This window comes from Takifugu flavidus, chromosome 21, assembly GCF_003711565.1.
Source record: "Takifugu flavidus isolate HTHZ2018 chromosome 21, ASM371156v2, whole genome shotgun sequence".
Lineage (NCBI taxonomy): Eukaryota > Metazoa > Chordata > Actinopteri > Tetraodontiformes > Tetraodontidae > Takifugu > Takifugu flavidus.
In genome coordinates, this window is record NC_079540.1 from 665425 (window position 1) to 688805 (window position 23381).

General features: G+C 47.5%; 1 protein-coding gene and 1 long non-coding RNA gene across 2 annotated transcripts in view; one reads left to right on the forward strand and one right to left on the reverse strand.

Moving 5' to 3' along the window:
* Positions 1-23381, reverse strand: part of gabbr2 (gamma-aminobutyric acid (GABA) B receptor, 2) — a 103730-nt gene that overhangs the window by 13661 nt on the left and 66688 nt on the right. Inside the window, exons 8-13 of the mRNA XM_057021561.1 lie at positions 22882-22942; positions 20310-20390; positions 19967-20117; positions 19722-19854; positions 18893-19000; positions 15824-15946 (exon numbers count right to left, since the gene is read on the reverse strand). Coding sequence (XP_056877541.1) covers positions 15824-15946; positions 18893-19000; positions 19722-19854; positions 19967-20117; positions 20310-20390; positions 22882-22942 — 657 coding nt within the window. The remainder of the gene's footprint in view (positions 1-15823; positions 15947-18892; positions 19001-19721; positions 19855-19966; positions 20118-20309; positions 20391-22881; positions 22943-23381) is intronic.
* Positions 9113-13345, forward strand: LOC130518735 (uncharacterized). The gene is made up of 3 exons (XR_008948129.1): positions 9113-10947; positions 11374-11529; positions 12193-13345. It is a non-coding gene; the product is annotated as an uncharacterized LOC130518735 (long non-coding RNA).

Sequence of the window (23381 nt, forward strand, 5' to 3'; positions counted from 1 at the left end):
CCGTCCTCACGAAAGAGTGTGTGAGAGTATGTGTGTGCGTGTGCGTGTGCTAACTGTCCGAGTGCTCGCGCACGCTCATGCGAGGGAGCCCGCGTGTGTTTTATCGTTCCGGTCGCACCGGATGGGTGACCGTGGCTATTCCGCTCCAGTGCGCCTCCACAGATACCATTCTGGCTCACTAAGGGGGGTGGGGGGGGTGAGGCAGAAAGCCTCCAAGAATAAAAGAAACACATGAAACATAATTAAATAGTTGCCACTTCTGTGCACACTCACACACACAAACACGCACACACTCACACACACACAAACACACACACCATTCAATAGTTTATCTTCATTATGACACTGAATTCCTAATTCACCATAGAGATGTTCCATCCATCCTCATCCCCTCCTTCCTTCTCTTTCCTATTTCCCTACTAATGATGATAAAGGGACTGTTGTCTGCATTTAAATATGACTCCCATCAGGTTTGCTTTATCGTCTATATTTTCCCCATTTTATGACTCAATTCCATTTGAAGAATCCTCCAGTGCCAAACTGGGAAGGAAGGTTGCCCCTCCCCTCTTAACAACAGTGAGGACCCATCTTATGTTCGGCTACAGGAGCTGAACCAAAAGTGAAGAAAATAAGCTTCCTGCATCTCGTTTCATTCATCAATGACTAGCTGTGACCGAGGCAGCCAATTTTTATTTCCTCTCCAGCCTCCTGTAGCGACCGCTCAGCCCGCTTTATCCTCAACCATTAAATAGATCCTGACGTGTCAAGCCTACGTGTCAAGTCTCACACGGGAACCGAGAATGACATTTCGGTATCTTCGCCGGCGCCTGATGCCCGTGATGTGAAGGGAATCGACGCGGCGTCAAAGGAAAAGCTAAATCGCAGTTCAGCGATAAAGCCTTGTGCTGTTAGCGGGTCGCGCCATGTGCTCGGCGTCAAAATATCACGGAATCACCAACAGGATACAAGAGAGGGGGATCAATGAGAAGTCCGGAGAAAATGCATCAGAGAAACGGAGCACAGAGCTACCGAGATCAACACATTCACACATGCGGCTGCTGGGCGGAATCCAGCAGGGAGCTGCCTGATTTATTACTAGCTAAACGCGTCATTAGTGTAAGCGGCTAACCCTGAACGTCGGGCTCATTAGAATATGCAAATGTGGCGATGCAGCCCAGCAGTCTGCAGGATTGCCTGCTCAGGCTTTTGTTATCATTGGCTCCGGCTGCTTTTATGGACACTATTATTTAACACGACTCCACCTCAGCACACGCAAATAAAAGATAGCATCTGCAGGGCTGAGGGTGGGATTAGAATTAGTTTATGCCCCTGCTCTCAGCTGGCAGAAGATCCATCATTGAGGAATAAATTATTGATTAGACCAACATTTTTGTGTATTTTTTTTTAAAGCTAGGAAATATTGCTGAGATGTGGGTCCTGCTGCACACAGGCTACCCACAGAGCGAAGCACCTGTTACCTGCCTGCAGCGTACGGAGCATTTAGTGCTGTGTACTGCTGCAATTATTGGACTGTTAATAACTAGTAGCAAAAAAGTGGATCATCCGGGACCCACCGGAGCTCCGGGGGCCTTCGCCACTGTGAATTTGAGGGCAGGCACACATCAGGTTATGGCATAGGGGGCGTGTTTTTCTCAAAAGGAGTACTGGCTCTAGCTTTTGCCACCTCCAACAACCCCCCCCCCCCCCCCCCCCCCCAGCTTTTATCTGAAGGAGCATCGTCAGGATTTGTAGCTGCGGAGCAGCTCGTAAATCCTGGTGGCCTCACTGACGAATGGACAGAAGCCAGGCTAAGCCATCGCATATGATAAGTTACTCTCACACATTCAATCACACACGTGATCCTCCTTTTAAAGTCTGTTTATTCCAGCCGCTCCCATCTCCTCTCATACATTCCAGCGTGTCCATTTCATGGGCTCCCTCTGACTTTAATCTCTATTTTGTGGCAGTGCTTCAAAATCCTTAAAAAGGACATCAATTCGTGAGCCTTCCTCTGTCGAATCCCCGCTTTTCCTTTTCCTCAGCTTCCTCTTCGCAGCTACGAAACCAGCGGCAGTAATTGGGGACAAGGCACCGACATAAAGAACCATTGTGTCTCTTATAAACCTCTTTCATATCACCGGCACCGCTGCATACAACCAGAAGCAGGATTTCCATCATTTCCTTCTGCGTTGTTACACTGCCTGATACAATAACCCCTCCACTATGGTATCATGGAATATCTTCCTGAGCAAATTGCCAGAAATGATTGGCCATGTTAAATGCTAATTGAGCGGGCGGGCCTGCTGCATCTAAATGCACCACCAGCGGGTGCAGTGTGTTCACAGGCAAAAATTAATTTGCTGGCATGTACTTCCTGCTCCAGTACCTAATAGCATCAAATGCAACAGTGGCTCAACACAATAAGAATGCAGATTATAAACGACCTAATTCATCCCTGCAAAGATCCACCCCTTTATCCTTCATGAAGCAGGAAGGAAATTGGCTCCGCAGAGTCCCGCAAGGTATTTCCCCGAGAAGAAGCCATTCTTTTCTCTTATCACGCTGCCATCGTGATATTTGATCACCCGTGTTGCTAACGACGGTATAAGAAAATCCGCGCTAATAGACAGGACGTGCAGCCGTCTTTTGAGGAATCCGTCTACCTCTGGCTCCGTCCCCGCAAACAGCGAGCAGTAATTGTGTCCTTTGAGGCCCTAAGTTGCCATGAGTCCTGTGTTGTGGTTCCTTAATTGGCGCTTTTATTCACATGGAAGCCACACAGAACTGTAATGTTATCAGTAATGGCCATATAGTTTTGTTTGTCTGTGGTAAAGAGAACATTGAGCAACATTTGTTGCATTTTGCATTTAATTTTACACCTTAATGTGTCCCGATTAAAGCAGCGTTTCCATGACTAGGCACAGAGGTCATGATTGTAGTTACAGAATCTAGTTTTGAGTTTCTTTAAACTCTTTTTCTGGCTTAAGTGTGTGAAGGCTAACATGGGACCAGTATGACTACAGTGTAGCAGAGGGGTCCAACCTTAAAGCAGCTGGTCTAACAAGTCCTCTTCAAGCATCAGAATCCAGAGGAGGACACGTGTGAATGGGCCAAGCTGCCGAAATCGGAACGCAAGGCAGAGAGCGTCGGTGAAGTCCTCAGGGAGTCAGCAAGAGTACTGATCGTGATACAACGGAGGAACTGTTTACATTTCCTAGTGTTTTCACCTTTTCCTCTCTCACCCTCTGCTTTATTTTCCCATCATGCTTCATCTCCTTTTCTTCTTTAGCGCCCTCGTCACCATCTGTCTGTCTCCCCAAATGTTTCCCCTCTCCTTTATCTTCTCCGTTAGCCTCATATTTCAACCCGTCCCTGCATTTCACCCCCCGCCCCCCACAGTTCCCAGTCCGCTGCCTGCAGAGCTCAGCCTCCCGGTCCACCTTTGGGAGAGGCCTAATGATGTAGAAACGCAGCAGCTCTCCGCAGGAGCTCCACGAGGACGGGAGGAAGCAGACGCATAGGTATGAAAAAAAACCCAAACACTCCAACCGCTAATGTGCTCCACATGTCCGCGCGCACGGGTCGGGGTTGAACGGCAAAAAAAATAAAATGAAATTTTTTAAAAAGCGGCCAGTGCGCCACTATGAGGGCAACGAACAGCGGTATAGGAGCAGCAATGTTACCCTGTGAGAGCTGACACAATGAGTTCAGCGCCACTGGCCTGATATCAGATCCCTGCCAACACCTCGCAGCTTCAGCACACACACACACACACACACACACACACACACAATCCTGAGGGCATCTCTGCACCTAGCTAATGCCTTGCTCTGACAAACACAACACCTAGGGTTGACTACCGGTGCCGGAGGAGAGACAGCACCATCATCCTAATTCCGTCGCCACACAGCAGTAAACAAAGTGCGCAAACGCAAGGAACAGCGACGAGGTAGGGCAGGACCTAATAAAAATCCACATCTTTGTCACGAGGCCCAGCGTGCCGGTTTGAGCATCTGAACACCGGCCCGGTGCGTGCCGATTGGTCGCCTGCTACTTTAGCAGCTGGCTGGAAAATCATGAGCTTAACAGTCAATTACTTCAGCTGTCGCTCGCCCGCCTCCCCGAGGACGGCGGCTCATTGCTCGTGGGCAACAGACCTCCGCCAATCGTAGTGGCAGAGGCTCCCCCCTGAGCCGTGGAAGTGAGGCACGGCTGAGGGCGCTGAGGGCAGAGCCAGGCGATCCAAGATGATGAAATCTGTGGTATCGGTCCGTTGACATCCATCTGAGTGGTTAATTAACCCGATCAACAAGTTCTACATGATCAATTAGTAGAACCTGTAGCTACTGTTTACATAAGGTGGTAATACACAGGTATGTTGCCATGCCATGTTCTCCTGTTTTTCCCTGATTCCAGAAAAAAAACAGCATTTAAGACAGACTTTGCTTTGTACTTTGTGTTTCTCGCAACCGTAAAAAAAAATAAAATTGTAAAGACCATTAAAAATCGGCAAAATGGGCACTCGGCATCTGATCAGGCTGCTGTAATTACTTGGAGCTCTCACCTCAACCAGTTAAAAGTGAAGACTTGGCTTGTGAAATATGTGTTTGTGTGAGGAAATGCTGGTTAATGATGGTCATGATGCGAATTTGTGGGTTTTAAATAGCAGAAAATGTGAGCCTGCAATCAGGATTTTATTATTTTTAGCACTGTTTACAAGCTAGTGGCTCAAACAATGCTCCTGCTCTCTGGTGCCGCACATAAAATGCACCAGACATAGAAAAGAGAAGCAAAGACAGGAATCTGTAGGCTACTGAGGGTCTGGCTTGAAATTCACAGCACCACCTTCCCCCAAATGTAATTAAATCACAACCTAGAAGGCACCGACATTTTTTATTTTGACTTTTTTAAGCAATAGAATTGCCCTTCCGAAACCACAGAGGACACCGGGCAACCCGAGTTTTCCGAGTAGAACAACTGTATTTCTGACAAGTCAGCGTTCACAGTCTTGATTAATTCCAGTTCCACGGGTCGGCGTGTCCAGGAAGGATAGTTTAAAAAAAGAAATACAGGCAGGGGCTGAAAAACTCCTTCATGTCAGTGAGAGCGATGATTATTCGCTGGCTACTGCATCGGGATCTGCCGCTTCCGAGCGCCTCTCAGGGCGAGAGCTGGCAGTATTCTCCCCAGACACTGAGTCACCAACGGAGGGCACTGCAGGGGCGTAACATTCCCTGATATCCAAGGTGGATGATGGGAAGCCACCGGGTTATATTGGAATAAAGATGAATCAAACGGAAACGGAGGAAGGAAAATACAACTGAGAAGATGTTCAAAAAGGAGAGGAGCATGGAGGAGCACACACCCACACACACACACACACATATACACACACACGCACAGACTCACACACACCCATGGAAGGACCTCGCTGTTTGAGTGTGTGTCCTTGAATTAATTTGGTCCAAAAAGTAAGAATAGAATTTCCACTTGGACTGAGGCAGATTAATTAAGAGCCAGGCCTTGTTAATTACACCCAGCCAGCTCAGAGATGCTCTCTCTGATGTGCCGTCTCGTCCTCTCTCTGATATCGGTGCACATTCCCTGTTTTTGCTCTATTTATATAATCTGTGGCCTGCTGCAGCTGAAACTGGAAAAAGAGCACCGACCTCTACCAAGCAGGTCATTTGCCCACATATTGTGACCTACACCCGTCCATACAGTATATATACAGTATATTTACTGTACATATAGTATATACAGTATACTGTATGTACGTTACGTACGTTACATAGTGGGTTGATCTATGATCAGCGTCTTGGCTTATGATCTTCAGGAGATCACCAAAGTGTATTCAGCTGCTCATTCGCAACACTTCCCAAAAATTTCAGTAAAATCCGTCGGGAACTTTTGGAGTTGTTCTGCTCACAAAACGATGAACTGTCACATGACCTCCCTGGCGGACGTCATCATATAAAGCTTCCTGCTCAACATTTCAACGTCGGTCACACAAATTTTCTGCTGAATTTACGAGCACGTTTGACGCCTTTAGCATAAAAGCGCAAAGCACTCCGGGGTTAGCTCAGGCCTGTAACGAAAAACTACTAGTCCCTCGCCGCCACTTCCTTTCCCTTTATAGGTGTAATGAAGAACAGTGAATACATCTCTCTCTCCTCTCTCTCTCCTCTCTCATCTCTCCATTTCTCTGCCACCCAATCGATCGGCCAATCCAATCAGGAGCCTACGTGAATCTCATTCTGAGGACACAGCAGCACATTTAATCTGAGCACAAATCAATAACGGCATGTCCTGTAGAGGAATGCTATGCCTAAATGTATTTTTATATTAACACAATGTATTTTTAGGGCATCCCTATGCACAAAAAACGGCAGCTTTGATGACAAATGACATATTCGACATGCCTCCCAGACTGCTCTTTCAGACTGTGCTAGCATCATCAGAACTTGTTCACAAGTTCTGACCCCGTAACCCCCCCCAGTAATTATACAGTGTGGGTCTCGGTTGGTTTTACAGTGAGATATCACGTTACAGTAGAGATGTTCTGCCCTCCGCGTGCAGAATGTTAAACTCTGTGACGCTCCGTCAGAACGCTCGGCGGCGACATGGTCGTGCAGAGACGACGGACCCGTCCGTCAAGATCTCGCTTGGCGGGCGGACGGCAAAACGGAACAAGCGAAGAACCGAGGCATGCGGTGCGGCCATGCGTGCAAGAGGAGGCAGTCGGGTTAATATCCAGACAGATGGCTGAAGGTGTTGGTGGAGAGGCAGGGCCTGGCATGCCTGTGAAGATAACAACCCCCCTGTAAACATACATACGTACACTATTTGAGGCATTGACACAGGAAGGTGAAAGTCAAATCAACACAGAGGCCCACACTGCAGTCAGCAACCCCCCCACCATTCGCATGCTCTCTTTGGCTCCTGCAACTATTCTGCATCCCGTCACACATCTCGCCGCTCAGATTTCTCCACACAGTTTGCACCAGACAGGTGTGACGCCATTGACAGTTGTCAGCCGAGGCCGCTGAGCCGGCCCTTTTACACGCCACCAGCAGGCACCTTCTCCATTAGCTATTATGCAAAGTTCAGTGAAGCAGGAAGGACCCGGGTCATGTGCTTCTACTTTCTTTTCCCTTGGACATGGCCGTAATGTTAACTTAGAAGCTAAAGACTTCCTAACCTCATTAAGGACCACCCCCCGAGAGGCAAAGAAGACCCTTTAAATGGAAAAACGCTTACCATCAGACCTGCAAATGGATCGTGGTACAGTTCTCTAGAGACTACAGACAGAGATCGTCTCCAAACAGTAATTATCCACTTAGCATGCCTGGCATGAGAAAACCACTTAAACAAAGGCACACCTGCATTTGCCTCCTCTTACCTACACCACCCTACACCACCCTACACCTCTTACCTACACCACCCTACACCCTCTTACCTACACCACCCTACACCACCCTACACCCTCTTACCTACACCACCCTACACCACCCTACACCACCCTACACCCTCTTACCTACACCACCCTACACCACCCTACACCCTCTTACTTACACCACCCTACACCACCTTACACCCTCTTACCTACACCACCCTACACCCTCTTACTTACACCACCCTACACCACCCTACACCCTCTTACCTACACCAACCTACACCCTCTTACCTACACCATTCTTTTTTTTTTACCTAAAGAGTATGATTAATAATAGCTGAAGCTATTTTAAACAGACTGGCGACGGGCCGCCACGTTACAGCAAACATTGGGTTTAATTACCTGACCTTCCTGTTGACTGGCTCATAGGCTCCCCGCCGGCAGCAAGTGCTAATCAATGTCACCCTCGGCGGTGTGATGATAAGTTGCCGTGACACCTTTTTTTCCCTCCTCCAACCTTCTCTCTAGGATTCCTACACACCTTTAACCCCCCCACCAGTAGCTGCTGATGTAGTTGCTTTCCTTTTTCTACTTGTCCCCACCTGCGGCCCCTTCAACAGAGTCGCGGTGGTGTTGGGGGGGGGGGGGGGGGGGGGGGGTCATCGAGACAACATCTTTAGAATTACTTCTCACTCTTTCATTTTTAGCTGGATGATAGAGCAACAAAGCAACACCAGCATCTATGGAGGGGGACAGGAGCCACCGGATGGCTTCAAGCAACATGGAGTGGATCTCGGAGGCAAAGGCAACACGAAATTCATGGATTATTTTCAGTAATGTTATTGAAAAGGAGATGCTATTTGATTGATGCTATTTGATTGATTGAAAGTTAAACATGTGAGCAACTGTCTGACAGACAATGTGAACTACAACACACGCTATATGAATAAAGCTGGACACTGAGTCCTGGACGCTGAGTCCTGGACGCTGAGTCCTGGACACTGAGTCCTGGACCACCGCCATCACCATCATCACCACGCTCTTCATCATCGTTATGATGATCGTCACGTCCTCAATAACATCTGCCTCTATTAGCAACATCACTAGAGTCAGTCTCAAATCAAGCCTGAGCCTAAGCAAGGGGAAATAAAAATGTTTAGCTCTGTGTATGTGTGCACGCATGTGTGTGTGTGTGCACGTGCACTTGCTTTCTCCACATGTGGGGTCCCAACTTGTAGATTTCACTCATTTTGTAGGAATTCCACAGCAAAAACATGCATCCCCAAGAATTTCTCACCTTATGGTTACAAACCGAGGTCGGGGTGAAGGTCAGGGTTGGGTATAGATTGGGAAAGGTCAAGGGTCAGATGCACAAATAAATGAAAACTGAATGGAAGTCGATGTAAAGGTTGTAGAAGCCACGGATGGCAGAAAGAAACCCGAGAAGTGCAGGGAAAGAAAAACAGGGGGAGTCTGACCTGCATTGATTAAAGTACAGAAAACACACACATTACACAAAACATATTCTTGTTCATAGTCAGGAGCTTTCCAGAATAACGTATCAAAAGCTGGAGTTAGAAGTAAAACTGCACATTTGAGAGCGTTCTAATTGGTCAGTCGCATACCCCTCATGTTCAATCAACTGTTGCCTAGCAACTGCAGTCAAGGGGAACATGTGAAGAGGTGTAGGGGGGAGGAAAAGTGAAAGTGAACGCACACCGATGGAAGGTGCAGGTGATTGGGTAATTCCAAGCGTGCTGGCGCTTGTTTGGCTACAGACGGCACACAGAGACGCCGAGAAGAAATGCAACACAGAAGTAAACATGGCCAGCCTATCTCAACTGGACCGGCTCGGCCGGCCACGCACAAACCACAGGTCCAATTTACCAGCTGGAGCGTCAACAAGTGCTGCACCTCCGAAGACGTCCTTCCAGTAATTTACTGCTCGACTCGCCGATGTTGAGAGTCAACCCTGACATGTCGCAGACTCCCAAGACAAATACGGACGTGTTGCCAGAAAACACGGCAGCGCACTCTGGGTCAATACTCTCCGCCGCAGCGAGGAAATCCTGGGTAAACTGGGACCTGCTTCAACCAGGTGATCCTTAACTGCCCCACCCCCAACAGAATCCATTCTTTTGAACCTTTCTGTATGCCGGTAGCTCTTAGCTGGTCCCAGCGTCTGCCTCTGAGGGTGTTTACTGGTGTAATTGTCTTCCTCTCAGATAACGTTGTCAATCACAGCGTTATGATTCCCGAGAATTTTGATGACTCTTGTTTCATACTGTGCTTCTCTTCGGCTGAAGTTTGTGTCAAATCCTGGTACATTTACCTTAACAAAGCCTACAGAATCGTACAGGTTGTCTAAAAGTGACCACAGAGCTAGCCATGAAGTCATTTTTAGGCGTTTATTAGGGCTAATATTGCTAAATGTGGTTTCAAGTCTGGGCCTAACCTTCTGCGATGTCATAATGTGACCCATAATACCTCGCTGCAGCCCTAACAAAACCTCTGAGAAGAGATGATGCATGCGCTACTCATGCAGCCACACATATCGCAAGAATGCGAGCGATCCGTGCACTTTTCCCCTTTTGTTCTCTCCTCTCTGTTCCTCTTCCCTCCAGAGGTGGTCGATGAAACGGGCCTAGGTGGGTGGTGGTTATCCCTTAATGACCCAGTTTACTTTGAAAAGGAATTGATCCGAGCCCTTGGTTTATCTCAGAAGCCTCAAAACACCCTCTTTGCACGTGCTTGTGCTGCTTTCATAATGCTGCAGAGGACACTGCTCTTGGTTTATCACAAATATTCCGCTCATCAGGAAATACACGAAGCTCTGTTTAGATCTCTCAACAATGTAAGGTGATATTAGTAACAGATGTGGGAACAGATAAACGTGACATGACAGCCTGACGGGGTAAAGAGGCCCGACTGTGGGAGACGAGATATTCGAGAATATGGATATATTTAGGTTAGTCAGTGTAGGGGAGATAAATGCTTACCAAGAGTGTCGGGAATGGAGGGAAATCCGGTGGGAGAGGAAAAGCATATGGAGCTGAGGTCAGGGCTCAGCCACTGAAGAGCTGAATAAATACACGGGAGCCACAGTTGGATGGCGAGAACACGAGCACGCTTTGCCTTCTCTCAGCGATGTCCATAAAGGGGAACCAAGAGAAGATCCCTCGTCCTCGCCCTTTGTTCATCTCAGATACGGAAGACTACCTATCACACACCTCCCTCAATCCTCTGGAATATGATAGAAACATCTCTCCTCCTGTAAGTCCGACTAAAATTGGACTTGAAAAGTACACGTACACACTTTAGCTCAGTTCAGCTCGTCGAGTCGAGCCCCTCATGTCCGAATACAGACTAAGTGGGCTGCAACTGGAACCCTGAGACGATTCCTGACAGTAAGCAGACCAGCTTCACCAGGAGGAGCCAGCTGAAGGTGGCGAAAACCAGAGAAGGAAGCACACTTCCTGCTAACGTGCTAGCTCACCATTGCCGATTTCTGCAGTCTGTCCAGTAGGCCTGCGCCTCATCCGCAGTTAGAAGTGAGTTAGAACTGCTTATATGTTATTGGCTGCAGGTACCAAGCATACATTTTCCTGTGCATTGTACTGTGTATAACTGTGCAACTGACCAGTGACGTTTATCTTATCGTTTCATCTCAAATGACACAGGAAAATCGAAACTATATGGCCTGCTGCTGCAGCAGGGTGAAATAGTGTAAAGCGGTGCCGTCAATTAGCATTTTTGCTGCCTTCGAGTGAAGCTGTAGAAGACGCTTTTGTCCTCTGTACAAGCGGCGAAGAAATGAAAATTCATAGAAGCAGCAGAAATTACGAATTGCTGCTAAAGAGAATGAATGAAGCAAGTGGTGGACGTGAAGCGGCAGGAAAAAATAAGGGAATGTTCGGGGGCCGCCTCGGTCTCATCCACTGGTACAAGCGTATTTTCAATTTTCTCTGCTTTTCTAGGGTGCTCCCTGGAGTGCAAGTAGGCCAAAAGGGGAGAAGTGTGAGAGACAGAGCAAGACGGGAGCGAACGATATAGAATGAGAGGAGTTCTGCAAATAGAAAAGGTGCCGGTGACACGCCGCTGATGGCAAAATCCCCCCCAAGCCGATGCCAGAGGTAAAAAAACAAACAAAAAAACATACATTGAGAGATCCGAGGCAACCGAATCAACACTGTGGGGAAGAGAAACCAAAATAAATATATATGGGTGGAAATATAAGAGGAATCACTCTCGCTGGGAGAGTTTTAGCTGCTTTCAGAAAGAGAGGAGCTCCGAGTCAAAGCAGATTCTCAGCCTCCCGCTAAAGTTTGCAAAAAGCCTGACGTAAAGATCTGGTTTTGCTTCAGTTCTGGCGAACAATACAGGGTGTAAGAAACGAATCCAAATGAAACCTTGTGAGGTGCCGGCAAGAGCAATTACAAGTTGTCCCAAATTTTCCAGCAATTTAAATGAGAGTGTAGAAACGTCAAAGCTAAGAAATCTAAGAAAATCAAATCTAAGAAAAAAATCACATGAATAAAAAAGAAACATTGAACTGGTTTGGGTTAGGGTTAGTGGTACTGGTGGAGGGATAGCTAAAACACTGGGTCCAAGTGAAAGAGAGGATCCTAAAAAAACATAAAACATCTGCATAGAACTTTGCACGTGCATCACACCCATCAGTCATTTGTAATCAGCTCTGCGCATGCACGTCCCCGGATGTTTTAAATATTCTCTACGTGTGTTGCCATCTGGATGCGGGTCCCCTAACCTGCTATTTCTGTCTCCCGGATCAACAGTGGCGCTCGCTCTGCTACGGATGTCAGAAAACCGTGGCCGTTGCCATGGCGATGCCACACTGCAATATTCTCTTTGCGGCGCGCCCGCTGACGCTCGCAGCAGCTTCTAAGCCGAGGAAAAGCCGGTGAGAGGAGGGAAGGGAGAGGACGGGGGGCTGTGACAGGATCCTCTGGAATGCTAATCACCCCCTCACCACGATTTGTCCTTCATTATGCAGGAGACAATGCCCCGGGACAAGGGGAGGGGGGTTGTTTATGTGTCCATAGAACCACAACAGACATATGTGCTAAAGTACATCCATGCATGACCAGCCACAAACACGTACCATATGGAAGTTGGAGCACAGCTTTAAGGTCATTTTCCCCAGTAGGCGCCTTTATACATACTGCAGCAGGAAATTAACAATCCAGGCGTGCACACACTCGCCTGCTTTAATATATACGTCCATGCTGGAAGCTGACAGCACCGCTTAACGAAAGCGTGGCCGGCAGGTCCGCTCCGCTGTGCAGACATCCTCACCTAACAAGTGCTCAATAACTAACAAGCCACCAAATGCATGTGATCGCCCACCGTTTCCGAAAGCCTCCGTCAGCTTTTCCAGTTTTGCTTTTGTTTTTTGTTTTTTTGGGGGGGGGGGGCTTAAATGCAGAATAATCCCTGTTTTACCACTTAAGAGTCAAAGCAATAAAAATAATCCACCAAGATTAATGAATCTTCAACAATTCACCTTTAGAACTATTTTTTTTTCCTCTGGCATTTAGCATAAAGCTGCATTTTTATGTATAGGAAGTGCCGATAATAGGTCAGCCCTGAGTATAAGAAGCAGCGGACGTGTCAAGGTTACTGAGGCATATCATCTTTGCTGTAATTATAATACGACTCAGGGGGTCAATCCTCTCCCATTTTAGAGACTTAAAGACTCCCACAATCCCTGACTCTTCTTTGTTTTTAGCATGGAGGGTATTAAAGTACTCGTGTTCACGAGCATTCTACAAGGATCTATTTGTAACCTCTCGGCAGCTCATTCTCCTTGATAACGCTAATAAAGGATTCCTTCATTACGCTTGTGAAACAAGTCGCTCCAGTTTTTTTAAAAAGAACTTTTCACAGTGTCGTCCCAGTGGCGCCGCTCCTTCCTTGCGGCAAGTATCCGGCTTTGCTGCTCTGAGGCTCAGTGATTCCGTGCACAAGTTGTTGCTCTCATCAGTCAGTTCAGCCTAATGTGTCCGTTGAGTTCCTTTTGGTTTCGTTCTTTCCACGCGTCACCGGGTTCTGTTCTCGACAAAAAGCCCACCATGAACGCCAAAATGCAGAGATCAGTCAACTCAAGTCTTTATTCTCCCTCTTTTTCCTGACTTATCAGCAATATTATCTGCTTCACAGATTCCCAATATGCCTGCTTGTCCACACTTCTTGTGTGCCTGTCGTGTCCTAATGCTGTTCCGATTCTAAATACTCACCTAATTTATCAAGTATGCATCAGGCCGAGATATTGACATCATCAAGAACGCCATAATTCCCAATTCTGACGTTCACAAGTCCATCAGCAAGTTTACTGACTGTCTGAGGCCAGTCGACAATCTTGCGGATTCCGTTTCACGGCAACGAAAAGGCTTTCACGTGTTTGTGGCTGTCCAAACGGCGAATGCGGCAGATGAGCAACAGCGCGTTTGATATCACGACCGTTTACACCGCGTCCTCGTGGGGACGGCAGGGAGGTGATGCTCTGTGAATCAAGAGCGTTATTCCCCTGGAGGCAAAAAAGAGTCACATAGGGGTAAAACAAGGTAGCTAATAGGACTCAACTGCAACAATTAGGCTAATTTCTATCAATAGCGGGTGTTTCTGTTTTTGTCCTTTTTTTTTTTTACTGTAGCCGCCTCATTAAAACGAGTCAGGGAGTAGAGAGATACTGCGTTTTCCACTTCCCCTGCTGGTTTCTCTGCCATTTGGGGGGATTACCTTCTGGTTTCTGGTCCCACCTGAGAAGCCTGGAGGGGCCCCTCAGCTCAAAGCAGCCCCAAGCCCCAGGCCGTCCCCAAGGGTCCACCGCTGCTGTCGTTGGAAACCTGGCAGGTTGGGGAGGCATGCCTGAGTCCAGGAACGCAGATGCAGCCCAGGGGGAACGAGGGCCTCACCACTGAATGGTTAATGTATTCACAAAACTCCCCAGCTGGGAGCTTACAGACTCCACGAGGACCCGACTATGCTGACAACCTTCTCAAATGAATATGTTAAGCACGGCTTTGCTACACCCTTTAGGCAGGCTTAAATATATAAGTGGCTATGATCACAAAGGAAATAACGCTTTGTTTGGAGTTGTACAAATGTGCTATGTACACCTTCAGAAGCAGAACGTAAACGAGACCACGTTCAGACATCGCACACTTGTACACATTAGTCTCACATTTACCGCCCACTTAAATTGGTTGATCAAAAAGCCGAGGCTGAAAGAACGGAGCCACTCTCGCGGTTCTCAGATAAACCTTCACCGAGTTTCGTTTAAATCAAGACATGGGAAATTTTTTTAAAAAGCGGACGGTGTCAGCCACCCTTCCATCCCCCCCGAGGGACTTTGGCGAAAAGGAGGAACGCCACATGAAAAATTCATTCAGCGCCTCCTAAGTTTCCATCGTTATAGCTTTGCCGCCGTGACCCTCCAATAACCTTGTCTGTTAAGCAGAGGGGTTAATGAGCATCCAACCAGTACAGCAGATATTGGGAACTTGGGAGCCAGTTAAGAGCTCTGTGGTCTACAACAAAGTCCGTGGAGAGTTTGAAAGACAATTCATTACCAAGAAAAACCCCCAAAACACTCCACTTAGCAGTATCCAGGATCTTCCTCAAAGACAGATAATTCAATGTGCGCTGCAGTGGAATAATTGCTCCTGTCTGTCTGTTATTAGCAGCGGTCCCAGTGAAGTAAACATAAGGTCTCCTGTTCCATTGATTTCTTTGTCGGCGCTGAAACATACGGCAAACTAAAATGGATTTTTCATTAATGGCCATGTTGCTTGAACACACACAATTGACGGCAATACGGTAAGGGAAATAAGGAGAGCAAGGTTGAAATTGCAGAGATTTGAGGAATCATAGCTGCAGTTCAAAAGGTCGCACATACGTGCTGACTGTGGTAAACGCTAGCACCTATACGACTGCCCAGTTTGATCCCACTCCAGATAAAGAGGCAGAAAATGTAAATCCTCGAAGACAACAACCGACTGGACTCGCTGTCCAATTTAGACCAAGCCAAATTGGGTTTAACCAATGGCATCGCAGCCCAGATCCCTTTTGCTTCCTCCCACACGCCACCTCGACGCCAAGCGCCTTTCCAACAGGCCTCGCCAGTGTGTCACAAACGTCCAAGCTGGCAGACATCCAGCCACGGGATGAGCGCAGGTGGCCACAACACCTCTCCTCCTGACTCAAAACACAACGAGCGGCAACAAAGATGCTCGTGCTGCAGCCTGAGCCGGAGAAAATGTCCGCCTAAACTCCCAACGCGCGGGCGAGACTCTCGTGTGGCCGTCAGCTGAGCCCAATCAAGTTGCATTAACATAAACACCATCGGGCGCACATTTAGAGAGGGGGAAAAAAGGGGAAGACCAAGAGATAACACTGCAGACTGACCTCCAGGCTGTACTCTTCCACGGTCCTTTTCAGCGGATCCACAATCTGCCAACAAATGAGGATGCACAAGTCGATTAAGAGCATCCCTCCGACGATGATCAGCAACTTTTGGTCCTTTATGATCTGGAGGGGGGAGGAAGAAGAAAAGACACTTGCAATAACCACAGAACACAATTGCTAATTGTGTAGAACGCTTTCAGACATTCCTCGCTGTCCACTGTAATTACACAATTGTCCTCCCATCTGAGGTTCCAGAGTCCTGCTGGTTTCATTTTTAGCATGGAATCATGACACCGTTATAATGCATTAAGCAGCAACCAACCCCTCCCCCACTGAGGGAGGAGAAGACAAGCTAAACGCGGAGGCTGCAACCCAAAGGCCAGGTTCACGACTTCATCACCATCTTCTGTGATGGAACAGTCCCACCCAAGCCAGAACCCAAGAAACTCCACTGACTATATGATGAACTTTAGCGGGATGAAAGCCGCCAGCTTGTTTGTGATCTATATTTACGGCAGCATTTAACTGTGTGGAAGTGGAGTTCAAAGGAAAGGTCAGAGCACGAGGACCCGACTGCGTTTAGAGTATCACGTGGCGCAGATACGTCCGCCCATACGAGGCGCACGTGGGGGACTGATGTTTGATCCGGTGTCCTTTTGAAGGTGCTGGCACGGAACAAAGCCGGCAGGGCCAAGTAAATGGAACGTTTTCCAGGAGAGGGGGCGCAACCAAGGTTGTACGGCACGTAAAATAAAGAAATCTGGCTGATAAGAGTAATATAAGCAAGACAGTGTTGTAATAAAGATGACATGTTTGATTTGTAGGGGAGTACAGAACAATCTCTACACCATCTGCTCAGCTGTTATGCGTTACCATGCCAACAGGGTCCGTTAGACAAACTATATAATGACTCTAAATGGGTGTTATAATTACCATTTTCTTCGTAATGTATCAGTTGGGGTTACGTTTTCTCATTTTTGCTCTCCTTAAGTAAACTGTGTGAACAAGTTCTCCCATCTGCTGAGACAACCCTGACAGCCAGCATAAAGCTCCGAGGATGCGGTTCCAGGCAGCGTCACGGACGGCTATTTTGTGCCTCTCTAGGTCTGAAACCGTCCTCTCTTATGCTCAGCTTCCCCAAATACGGTGAGCCGATGACGCAGGTCGCATCACTATCGTACACCAGCGCTAAATAAATGTTTCACACCTGCGAGATAACACATCCACCTGCGCCTCAGCGTGCCTCTGGGCTGGAGCTCTGAGGTGTGGGCGGAATAAAGGCACTGGCTTGGCACATTTACTATCTGGCACCAGTGCAATGAAGTTTTAAAAAAACAAGTTAAACCAAACACTACCAGGCCTGCTGGAGAGCAGCGGAGGGGGAGATGGAGAGGGATCACACACTGAAAAGGTTGAAACCTGACGACCAGAGGCAAAGGCTGGCCCCACAAAGGTGGACCCTGAGCGAATCTGAGGTTCTGTTAGTGTGTTCGGAGACGACACTGATTGACTGACCTCAACACGCGCACGCACACACACACACACACACACACACAGCTCATTGAACAAACAACCCTTGATTTCTTGATTTAAGACGCGCGCCCTCCCCGGTGACTCTCGACAGAGGGATGGCTGGTTGGGAGCAGTGAGGGACGCAGTTCCAGCCCGACCGTTAAATGGAAAAAAGGGTACGCCGACTTGTTCTCTCCCTGATAGCGAGTGACAGATTTCGGGGCACCGGCGGCGAGTCAATCTACTGAAACAAACGCAGCAGAGCTCCGTCAGCGCGAGCCTAGCAAACGGAGCAGAACGCAAACTTTCATCCAGACACGTTGTGGCGATGCGCGCTTTCAAGCTGTATTCTGTCACCTCTTCATCCTCTTTTCGCAGCGTTCTCATTCATTTTCTGCGTCCCGCCTAGTTCCTTTGCCATTCATGCCACGCTGTGTTGTCACTTCCTCTGCCCTGTTTTTGGCTTCCTTCTCTCCCCCAAACCCTCCAACCTCTTTGATCTGTCACTCTCTTCTCTATTTTTCTCCAGCTCCCGCTCTCTCTCTCTCTCTCTCTCTCTCTCTCTCTCGTACCAGCAGACCACCCACACTTCCTCCGATATGCACAAGAGAAAAAAAGGCAGAGAGGAAAAAGACAAAGACAAAATGAGCTGGAAGTATGAATACAAAAAGGCCGAGCACAGTTACAACCCTCAATGCGCCCGGCACCTCTTTATGTAACTAGGCCAGTCAAACAGATTGTGTCAGAGAGCCATTTGTGTTTTTGAACCTTTATTTCATAGAAAACAGTCTAAAAGCAGGTGCTCAAGGCTGCCAATCTTCCATTTTTTCATCTAAATGCAAGCACCCACAGGAGAATTGGGCTTCACATAGCTATAAAAAGCTTCCTCTATAAGACATATGGGAAAAGATGCTGTGGATCGGCCAACGCTCTTATACAAAGGGATTGAAGAAAAGGATCAAAACCTTATTCAGCCAGGCAGGGTTATTATGTAGCATTCAAAGATAGGCTAGTTATGACTTGAGTTTTTTATAAGCAGGGCGATATATAAATGACAGGCAATTGTGCTGTCATATTGAGGTATCATCCATTCATCCAGTGAGCAAAATCAAACCCAGAACCTTCTGGCTGTGGGGCTACACAGCGCCAACGCACTCCCTGCTGTCTTATCCATTCATCTTCTGGTAACCGTCATTTATTCCTAACCAGTCTCACAGGGGAGCTGGAGCCTAGAACAGCAGCCATTAGGCAGGAGGAAGGAGTTCAACCCTTGACAATCCATCGCTCACGCCATCCCTGGGGCAATTTAAGGCCCACTCACACTAGTCAATCGTACCATGCCCATGTTCGCCCCCTGAAATCTGAATCTTATGGCTGGTGATGCGTGGACCAGGGTCGGGGTTTGGTTCTGAGTATGCTCGTTTTGGGCGTTGAAGTGGACTATCTGAGGAAACAAACTCTGGTCTGTTTAACGTGGACTGAAAACCTCTGGAGCGAAAGTGTTCTGAGATGTTTTGCAGTGTGGGGTGAAAAAAGAATTCCCATAGTTGCTAGTACCTTCTTCTTCATCTTCACGTTTTTAAAGATGGCGTGCACCCTCCAAGTCTTGGCAAACATGGCACCGAAAGCAGTCGTGTATCCGACAATGAGGATCCAGGTCCGGACCTGTCAGAACAACGTGCACAAACCAGCGCAACGTCTTAAAACAGCGATCGAGGTTTAACACGGCAATTATGTCAATGCAGAGACATCGGATGTGATGTGGATTTGCACGTTTCCCCCTTTAATTTAATTCCAAACAGCATTGTGAAGAATTCTAAAAATAATAATAAAAAAAAACTGTCAGCTTGTGTCTTGTCTCAGAACGAGGATTCAAAAGGCAGTCCTTTCTTTCTGCACTGACACAAAGGACACTGCTTGGATGTGAATATAGCCCAGGAAATCTTAAAATAGCTACTTGCTAATAAAGCGCTTCTGTATAAACTGGGGTTCTGCATGAGACCCAAATCTTAAGTCCATATCTGTGTTGCACAATCCATTTGCAGGAAAAAAGAGCACATACTGATAGGTTGACCTTTGACCTTTGACAGGTCTCTGCAGCACAATCTGCCCAGCATCTCATTACTGTGCAATCAGCGTAATCACGCTCTAATGAGGTGAAACACTAAAGCTGCATCTCCACCAGCGCTGGGATTAGTTCAGTACGGGTCCATGTGTCCTGTTTTCAGTGGACAGAGGTGATGCACGCATCAAATAGGTGGAGCTAGAGACCCTGCGGCCCTCTGATTAGCCACATAAGAGCTAACTTGTCTCAAAGGAGGAATATTGATGCATTTGGGGACGACACCAGTATGAACTGTGGATGTGGAGGAGCTGGGGAACTCACCGTGCACAGAGTCTCGAACTCTTTATCAGAGACGAAACCTCCATCCAGACCAAAAAGGAAGATGGAGGCATAGGACAGCAAGCCCCCCAGGATGATTAGGTTGTTCATATATGGACTGGACATCTTGATTAGCCTGGAAGAGGTCATAATATTTGAGGAAACAGTGGGAATGCATTACTGCACACATTCCAGGTGCTTTCACTCAGCCTTATTCATCCTCCTCTCCCTCCCTGCTCTTCGCTGACCTGTGATTGCGGTTCTTGATGTTGAAGAACAGGAACGCCCCTGCCATGAACATGCCCAGGATGGTGATGGTGGAGAGGATGCTGTAGAGGGGCACGTTGATGTGGCGCCGCTGTAAACGCACAAACGTGCGATCCTTAGGAGGCTCCACCCCTGAGAAACAGCCAAACACACAGAAGAGGACGCTCTGAAACTCAGGTGCTCATTTGGACACGATCCACCTCTCAGCCTCACAAAACAAAAAAACCACTGCACTTTCTTAATTTTGTCAGTGTCTCAGTGAGTTAGTAGCAATGGGCTAATCTTACACAACTCAACGTACAAACATATGTGGTGTTTTCATACCTTGGAACCTTATAGAGTTGTTAATGAGGTCCAACACATCGGCGATTGCGTTGTACTCGCCCACCTTCACTTCCTGACCGTCTGTTAGATTAAAATAAAATAAAAAAACACACATTGACTTTACCACAATGACATCAGCAAATGGCACTGCTGGTAGAGGAGGTTTAGCAGGTTACCATGCTAACATTAGCATCTCAAAGAAATTGCATATTATGTGGGATATTCCCTCCTAAATCCAACCACACGTCTAAAATTCCAATTCCAATGGTGAATCATCATTTCAAGAGAGCTAAATAACACACTCTGGGGCGAAAGCATGAACTTCTTCAACAACAGCAACAACCTTTCTGGACCAGATAGGAAGACATGCTTGCACAGCATATCACGGCAATCCATCCTGTAGCTTTGAAGGTGTTTGAGCCTGAGTGAAAGTGTTGAACGGCCCCGGCTGCAGCTTTAGGCAGCATGTTGGAGTGTGTCCTTTGCCAGCTCTCACTGCTGAATTGACATTAGCTTGTACAGCAGTGCAACTGGCGAGATTATCACAGCTGCCAGAGCGGCGGCTTAGCGACTCTGCGTCTCAATTTTACCTTAAATTGTCAGCCGAACTTAAGAAACCTGCTTGTATTTTGTCTTGGTTAGCCCAAACTACTGTTGTCTCAAATCACACCAGTGATTTTATTATTGCTTTTTCTCTATTAGAAGCCTCAAAGAGTCCCCCAGGTGTAAGATTGAGAGGAAGCACGGCCTTGTCCAACAAACGTGAGTCCTCACTCTCCTCCACCAGTAGAAATAACTCACTTAAGGGGGTACACAAGGGAAAAGAGGGCCAGATTACACTCCATCTTATTTTTGTAAGCGCCGCAAGTAACCTGCAATTTCTTCTGGTGAGCACACGCAAATCTCCCCCCCCCAACTCCTCCCCGTTATCACTCTCAGAGCTCCATTGAACTCTTCAGCCGCATTGTCCTTGACAGGGCACTGCGATTCCCTTTCCTCTCGGAGAAATTGCCTCGTTTGATCTCCAACGCTCGAACCAAAGCAATGGCAAATGCTGGGGATGGAACGCATATGCAATAAAGAGTGGCGCTCCTCACACTCTCCCCTGCTGATAGATTTACCTTCACCCCGTCCTTTGTTAGGGTGGAGACACCAGACGCGATTGCATATCAGCACTCTTCCTTTCAGGTGCTGTAACGCCATCCCAGCGCTGCACCCCCGCTGGGACCGTCGCTGGCCCGTAGGATGACGCCTCGCGGCGTTAAACAAGTGTGGATTTCCGAGCTTTGTCTTACAAATGTAAGATGCTGGCCTCTGAATTTTGTTGCTTTTTCCCATTTCCTCCCGATTACTTTAAAGCACAGTTTTCTCTGATGGGAACAATTTTGGATTTACAACTTGTAGCCGTTCCATCTGTCACACTGGATCATTTTTGACAGTTCAAGGGTAAAGATGTGTGAGGGGGAAGTTGCCTCGAGGTAAACTTGAAATTACAAATGAATGTTATTATTGTTATTCAAGGAATCCTGTTAGACCTTAATAATAGGAGGGATTATATCTCCTCTCTGCCATTGAGGTCGCTGACTGAGAGGACCTGACGGGGGTAAAATGGAGGATCGGAGGAGGGCGGCGGATGATGGGGGTCATGTTGAGGATCAGTGCCTGTTTAAATATTCAAGCTGGAGAGACCCATCATCTCCTCTGCACCCAGCTCAGGCTCTTGCTGGGTCAAAAGGCCAAAAAATTTGAGATCCCTGACAAGTGGGAAAGGCGTGACGAAGAGGCTGGAGGAGTGAAGGAGGAGGATAACATATATAACAGTGGTGGAGGAGCAGTTGTTGCAACAGCCGAGAAAAATAGTAATAATATAGTAATAATTAGTCCCCTCCTGATGTGTGTTGTGCATAATTCCATACATTATTGGTTTTTTTGTGTACTGTGCAACATATTGACCGGGCCCAAGCTGCACAAACGCCTTTTCTTTCATTTGTGTTTTGGAAGATTAAACAGTAAACAGTAAAAGAGTAAAAACAGGCTGCGTTTGAAAGATGAGGTTAACGACATGTTCATTAGCCGCTAATGTAAATTGACGTCTGCTGTAATAAACTTCGCTGATTTCTCGCCAAACATTGGAAGAACGAAGCCTTTGACGCACGCGCGTGCCAAGACGTGCCTGTAAATGTTGACTTTTCCCACGTACAGCTGCGATCCAGGCAGCCAGAGGGATCCAAGCCCCTCTGCGGCAGAGGAGATAAGACGGCCAGACAGAGAGGTCTGAACAGTCAGTCAGAATGTTAACATGCAGTCGGGGGAGCCCAGGAGCCGGGAATGCCGCGCATCAAGATGCAATCTCTGGGTAATTGTTGCACTCAGCACGCCCTGCTGGCTTTAAATTGACCTTTAGATTATGCAATGAGGTGTTTTCTTATGCGGGGTATTAGCTGTCCAGACAAACTGCTTCATATCGCCTGAGAAGAGACTCGCAGAACCAGCACAGACGATGACAAGGCCTGTTTCACTTCAAACACTAATGAGAGCTCTGGAAAAGGAGGACTAGTGGTGCCTCAAATACCTTGAAACTGGTTGAATTTTATCGTTCCCATCCTCTCTCCATTGCGAAACATGACTTGACCCTGGAAAAGGGGAGGGGGAGGGGGGAGAGAGAGAGAGAAACAAGTTGTTTAAATAACACATACCATACATAATTAAAGTTCCATAAACATCCTAATCTGCAGAGGCAAGCGCGGCACAAGCAGCGCGGCGGATTCCAGTGAAATAGAAACAGCTTAGTTCATCTAAACTGATGCAGAGTGTTTCCCCTGACGCTGCAGCGTCTCGGCTCTTGCGCATTCTGCATCTTCATTGATTAGATGTGGACAAAACTGATCTATTTTCAGCGGCAAACGCAATAATGTTCAGGCCAATTCCTTGGCCAATATTCATCCTCATCAGGTCGGATGTGGGTTTTCTGAACTTGAGCAGCTTTCTACCGGACGTCTTTAGCGTCAATCTAAAAATCATTCTTATTTGGGCCCATAAGAACTCCCCTCAAACTTCTATAATGTCAACGCT